The sequence below is a fragment of the Salvelinus sp. IW2-2015 genome, linkage group LG9 (genome assembly GCF_002910315.2).
Source record: "Salvelinus sp. IW2-2015 linkage group LG9, ASM291031v2, whole genome shotgun sequence".
Classification (NCBI taxonomy): domain Eukaryota; kingdom Metazoa; phylum Chordata; class Actinopteri; order Salmoniformes; family Salmonidae; genus Salvelinus; species Salvelinus sp. IW2-2015.
Window position 1 is genome coordinate 25,896,795 of NC_036849.1, and position 6,861 is coordinate 25,903,655.

The following is a 6,861-nucleotide window of genomic DNA, read 5'->3' on the forward strand; positions in this document are numbered from 1 at the left end:
AGGTATGCATTAATTGGTGTACATTGTGTGTTGCAAATCATGACTGGGAGTCTGTGCATTGTTGGTCGACAATGCTGTTCAGAAACAACTAGTATTGTCACTATTTTTGACAAACTGTTTATCCCCGCAATAAACATGTTTCCCTCTAGAAAAACCTAACTATCTAAAAAAATGAGGGAATGAAATTTGACCTGCCCTTACATTAGTCGTATTTGTAGCTACGCTATATGACCGCATGATGGCGCCAAACTACTGCAAAAGCTGTCCACCGATGGAAAAGCGTCAGATTGTGATTTTTCCGGATAGGTGTCGGGAAGATACCGGAAAACAAATATCAGTGTCAATGTTTGGTTCAGCACCCTGCATACTGGATATAAGACACGAATTTCATTCAATCGTAAGTAGCTAGCTACCATTAGTTATGGCCGTGTTTTAGGAGACAACGACTTGTATCAAAGAGCACCGTAAAAACCTGACAAGCGCTACCTTGACAGCCAGACATGTTTATGTAGCTAGGTCACAGCTAACATGATCCAACCGTGTGTTAAACATAACATACGTACTCATGTATTCTATATATTATTAATTCATATAGAATTTTGCAATAACACGGGACCTTAATAGCCAGCAATGTGTATAGTAGTAGGTACAGTAGCGTTAGCTTCAAGCAACGTAGACCGCTATAGGTAGGCTAACTAAGGTTAGCTTGTTATACTAGCTAGCCAAGTAAACCCATTGACMAGCCAGTGAAGAAAACTAATCACGACATTACCTAAAATTTGCTAGCATTGTCAGGACAACTGTCTGCATTAAGAAAAAAATGTCTGCATTGTAGCCCTTGCCGTAAAGCAGGTTTTTTTCCCAATAGTTGTGTATTGTAGCTAGTCTTATGGCTACTGTTAGGTTGTCTACTCTAGAACATTGTGCGCCAGTCTGATGACCGTTCTGACTACAATAAACATGATGCATCATGATATTATTATGTTGGTCACCATCCGCAACTGGCAGTTTAGTACACGACAACATTAGCTAAGTGATTTGAATGTCAGAGAGAAGACCCTTGTTACTGTCCTCTGGGTGAGGACCAGTGTATGTTCATTTTATGAGAGGAATACATAACTGTCTCCACGTAGACCCCCAGATACACATACAGCATCTGTGTAGAGGGACATGGAAGTGCGTCTTATTACATTCAGATGAGTCACCTGAACAGTCCTCTATGTAGCTGCTGTGTGTTGTGTAATCCCTTGTATCTTCAGGTTGATGAGTCATAGAATCAACTCCGGTTAGGCTAGTTAATATTGATTATACTCCCCGTGTGTGTGAATTAATTGCAAGTTCTAGCCTGTGCATGTTCCCACTTGGGTGTTTTTGTCAGTTGAGTTGGCTTTGGATCTATTGTGTGTGTGTTCCAAACATTGTTTTTAACCCTTCTCTCACRTGAGATGGGCTGACCTACTTTCTCCTGCTGTCTACCTGTGTGTAACTGTGTGTGTGTGTGTACTTCATTATTTATGGACCCCCTGGAAGAGAACGGAGACAAAGGATGATGTGGTGATAGAGAGAGAATAAGCGGTAGACYGAGAGCGGGAGCCAAGAGTAACAGAGAAGGGTAGATGGATAGGGAGGACGAGAGATAGCAAGGAGGGTTAACATTAACAGTGGCCAAGTTCAGCTGGCGCCAACATGCCCTGCTGAGACACACACACTCCCCTTAGAGATGCATTGCAAATAACACCATTCATTCAGAGGTAGGCGTTGCATAAAGCCACCATACCTGCCCTGCTCTTCAGGTTATTCTGCATGTTCCATACAATACTCATGGGATACGTCCATTCTATGAAGTCTATTTCTTCGGGCCTAACCCTCTAGAACATGGATGGGCAATTGGCGGCCCCCCCTTTGAATGCCCTCAGATACATTTTTCCGGAGCTAAGGGTCTCAACTTACTGTTGCGAGTTAGAATAGTAGAATACACAAGGTGCAATATAGAAATGTGGTTGTGCATCAGCAGTTTTTCTCTGTCAGTCAATTAGCCCATGTCAGCTACATGTTTAACTGCCAGCTATCTAAACTTATCATGGTTGAATTACCGGCCGGGGGGGGGCATTGATTTTGTTAGTCTCACTCATATATCATGTAAAAAATTGCAAACATTTCTCTCCACCCTATGGCAAGATGTTTCGAATTGCAGGAAATTAGCTGTAAAATAATTGCAGATTTCTTGAGTTAGATTAATTCKGACTATTTTGAAGAAGTGTATACAGGCTACGGCGTCTCAAAATGGACAAACAATACTATTTCCGCTTTTTTTTCTCGTTTTTCAAGCGAAGGTCTTTTAAGGGAATAGGCGTCAGCTTGCTTCAGTTTGGCTGGCGCCTAACCGAACAAATTAGTGTGCTTGCATACTCCCTTATAATACATATTTTTTGACATTTTTGGCAAGGACATCATAGTTGAGCAATTTTGCATCAGACTAGAATGTTTGGTGCAGTATTTCTCACATCAGAAAATTTGCATGAGAACAGACATTTACGAGGGGGCGTAGACCTCGGCTACCGACTTCAATTTACCTCGATAAAAAAGGTTGTGTGCCCGAACAGCCGAAGTCCAAAATGAACAAAAACGGCACAAAATGTTGTCATAATATATGCACAAACTATTCCGAACTGCCTTTTTAATGCTGAAGTGTATTCTAAGTAGAGGTCGACCGATTAATTGGCATGGCCTTTTTGGACGCCGATTACATTGCAATCTACGAGGAGACTGCGTGGCAGGCTGACCACCTGTTACACAAGTGCAGCATCAAAAGGACCTTGTGGCTGCAAGGAGCCAAGGTGTAAGTTGCTAGCTAGCATAAAACKTATCTTTATAAAAACAATCAATCTTCACATAATCACTAGTTAAATTATGTGTAGTTATGATTTTACTAGGTTAACTAGCTTGTCCTGCGTTGTATATAATCAATTCGGGGCCTGTTAATTTACCATCGAATCACAGCCTACTTCAACTTTGCCAAACGGGTGATGATTTAACAAAAGCACATTCACGAAAAAAGCACAATCGTTGCACAAATGTACCTAACCATAAACATCAATGCCTTTCTTAAAATCAATACACAGAAGCATATATTTTTAAACCTGTATTTAGTTAAAATAAATTCATGTTAGCAGGCAATATTAACTAGGGAAATTGTGTCACTTCTCTTGCGTTCAGTGCAAGCAGAGGCAGGGTATATGCAACAGTTTGGGCCACCTGGCTCGTTGCGAACTGTGTGAAGACCATTTCTTCCTAACAAAGACCGTAATTAATTTGACATAACATTGAAGGTTGTGCAATGTAGCAGCAATATTTAGACTTAGGGTTGCCRCCCCGTTTGATAAAATACATAACGGTTCCATATTTCACTGAAAGAATTAACGTTTTGTTTTCTAAATGAAAGTTTCCAAATTTGACCATATCAATGACCAAAGGCTCGTGTTTCTGTGTGTTTATTATAATTAAGTCTATGATTTGATAGAGCATTCTGACTGAGCGGTGGTAGGCAGCAGCAGGCTCGTAAGCATTCATTCATACTGTTTGCCAGCAGCTCTTAGCAATGCTTGAAGCACAGCGCTGTTTATGACTTCAAGCCTATCAACTCCYGAGATTAGGCTGGCAATACTAAAGTGCCTATAAGAACATCCAATAGTCAAAGGTATATGAAAAACAAATGATATAGAGAGAAATAGTCCTATAATTCCTATAATAACTACAACCTAAAACTTCTTACCTGGGAATATTGATGACTCATGTTAAAAGGAACCACCAGCTTTCATATGTTCTGAGCAAGGAACTTAAACGTTTTTTTACATGGCACATATTGCACTTTTACTTTCTTCTCCAACACACTGTTTTTGAATTATTTAAATCAAATAGAACATATTTAATTATTTATTTCAGACTAAATTGATTTTATTTATGTATTATATTGTTAAAATAAAAGTGTTCGTTGTTCATTCAGTGTTGTTGTAATTGTCATTATTTTATATATATATATATATATATATATATATATACATAACAAAAAAACGTCCGATTAATCGGTATCGGCTTTTTTTGGTCCTCCAATAATCGGTATCGCCGTTGAAAAATCCTAATCACTCCCGGGTGGCGCAGTGGTCTAGGGCACTGCATCGCAGTGCTAGCTGCGCCACCAGAGTCTCTGGGTTYGCGCCCAGGCTCTGTCGCAGCCGGCAGCGACCGGGAGGTCCGTGGGGCGACGCACAATTGGCCTAGCGTCGTCCGAGTTAGGGAGGGTTTGGCCGGTAGGGATATCCTTGTCTCATCGCGCTCCAGCGACTCCTGTGGCGGGCCGGGCGCAGTGCGCGCTAACCAGGGGGCCAGGTGCACGGGTTTCCTCCGACACATTGTGCGGCTGCCTTCCGGTGTTGGAGGCCGCGCTGGTTAAGAAGCAGTCGGCTTGGTTGGGTTGTGCTTGGAGGACGCGTGTTTGACCTTCGTCGTCTCCTCGAGCCCGTAACGGGAGTTTGTCGCGATGAGACAAGAATAGTAATTACTAGCGATTGGATACTACGAAATTAGGGGAGAAAGGGGATAAAAAATGTTAAAAAAGATTTACAAAAAAGAAAAAGAAAAAAAAGGAAAGATAAATCCCTAATCTGTCGACCTCTAGTTCTCAGTGTTTCAGATCTGAAGAATACGTCAGTTTAGCTCACAGGAAATTGCGTTAGACAGTGTTCTCTCCTTTTCTAATTCCCCTTACTACACTGGTAATAACGCCTTGCCTTCTGAATAGGCTAAAGGTGAAAGTTAAACCATATTGATTATGCCAATCACAAATTCCCTCTCAGATTGTCATATGTGCGTAGGGGTCCATTTGTTGGGATTGGGACATGAACTATCTGTGGATCAGAACAGGGAATCATGTCAGCTTTATTCATTTTCTTTCTGCAATGCTCTGAACACACCCCTATTCTAACCAACTCACATCTGTTCACCTCTGACCTTCTTCCCCTGGTCGAGATCCAGACAGCTTTTAGCAACCCAGGGAGTTCTGACCAGCCCTTGTAAGAACAGAATGAGTGTTTGTGTTATGTCTCCCCGAGTTTTAATAGAGCTTTCTACGAAGGAGATTACATTTGATACTTTTATACTTCCTATAAAAACATGTAGTACATTAGGAGGAAGTCTTTTCTCTTGTTTTAGGGGTCAAAAGATCAGATTTTAGGATTTTAGCTTGTTTTACTGCTGTAATGTGGTGAAAGTTTAAACAGAATTGAACTGATTAGAGGAAGGCTTATAAACAGCCCAGTATCTCAGGACAGGCAAGGCAGTGGAACAGTGAAAGCCTCTTCTCTCACTACTCCCTCCTTTCTCTCTTCCCCCCCCCCACCCTCTCTCAAAGGGCATTGGAAACATGTTTACATTGCCAAAGCAAGTGGAATAGATAATTAAAAAAAGGAAAAAAATATTTTCTTTCTCTCTCTCAATCTCTCTCTCTCTAGTCAGTAGGAGGAGGGCTGTTTATTGTAGGCGTGGCAAGGGGAGTGGCCGACCTTCATRCTGAGAGGTCACGGAGGAGGAGCCCCATGGATGAGGGTAAGGATGAGAAGGTGAGGGAGGAACGGAGAGGAAGGGGGGGACCTAGTCAGTTGTACAACTGAATGCCTTCAACTGAAATGAGTCTTCWGCATTTAACCCAACACCTCTGAATCAAAGAGGTGCGGGAGGCTGCCTTAATCGACATCCACGTCTTCAGCACCCGGGGAACTGACTTGCTCAGGGGCTGAACAACAGATGTATACCTTGTCAGCTCGGGGATTCAATCCAGCAACCTTTCGGTTACTGGCCCAACGATCTAACCACTAGGCTACCTGCCGAGCCCATGGGTGAGAGTGGGAGGCATGGGGAGAGAGGAGCCCYCTGGATAAGGTCTAGGAGAGGAGAAGCAGGGGAGAGAGAGGAGCTCTCTGGATAAGGTCTAGGAGAGGAGAGGCAGAGGGAGAGAGGAGCCCTCTGGATAAGGTCTAGGAGAGACAGAGGGAGAGAGAGGAGCTCTCTGGATAAGGTCTAGGAGAGGAGAGGCAGAGAGAGGAGCTCTGGATAACCTATTCAGAGACTCCTCTCCCCTGCCTCTCCTCTCCTAGACCTGTATCCAGAGAGCTCCTATCTCTCCCCCTGCTCTCCTCTCCTAGACCTTTATCCAGAGAGTCCTCTCTCTCCCCAGCCGTCTCCTCTCCTAGAACTTATCCAGAGCTCCTCTCTCTGCCTCTCCTCTCCTAGACCTTATCCAGAGAGCTCCTCTCTCTCCCTCTGTCTCTCTAGACCTTATTCAGAGGGCTCCTCTCTCCCTCTGCCTCTCCTCTCCTAGACCTTATCCAGAGAGCTCCCTCTCTCCCTGCTTCTCCTCTCCTAGACCTTATCCAGGGGCTCCTCTCTCCCCATGGCCTCCCACTCTCACCCATGGGCTCGGCAGGGTAGCCTAGTGGTTAGATCGTTGGGCCAGTAAACCGAAAGGTTGCTGATTGAATCCCCGAGGCTGACAAGGTATACATCTGTTGTTTCAGCCCCTGAGCAAGTCAGTTCCCCGGGTGTGAAGACGGTGGATGTCGATTAAGCGCCTCCCGCCACCTCTTTGATTCAGAGGTGTGGGTTAAATGCTGAAGACTCATTTCGTTGAAGCATTCAGTTGTACAACTGTAGGTCCCCCCCTTCCTCTCCGTTCCCCCTCACTTCTTCATCCCTTACCCTCATCCATGGGGCTCCTCCTCCGTGACCTTCTAGTATGAGAGGTCTGGCCACTCCTCCTTGCCACGCCTTACAATAAAGCCCTTCCTCCTACTGATAGAGAGATTAGAG

At 43.9% G+C, this 6,861-nt stretch overlaps 1 protein-coding gene across 2 annotated transcripts in view; it reads left to right on the plus strand.

The window, feature by feature from the left end:
* The first annotated feature begins 295 nt into the window (after positions 1-295).
* Positions 296-6,861, plus strand: part of LOC111968876 (consortin) — a 37,773-nt gene continuing 31,207 nt past the window's right edge. For both annotated transcript variants that reach the window (XM_023994802.1, XM_023994804.1), the window contains exons 1-2: positions 296-397; positions 5,508-5,601. In XM_023994802.1, the coding sequence (XP_023850570.1) occupies positions 344-397; positions 5,508-5,601 (148 nt within the window). In that variant the 5' untranslated portion in view covers positions 296-343. The remainder of the gene's footprint in view (positions 398-5,507; positions 5,602-6,861) is intronic.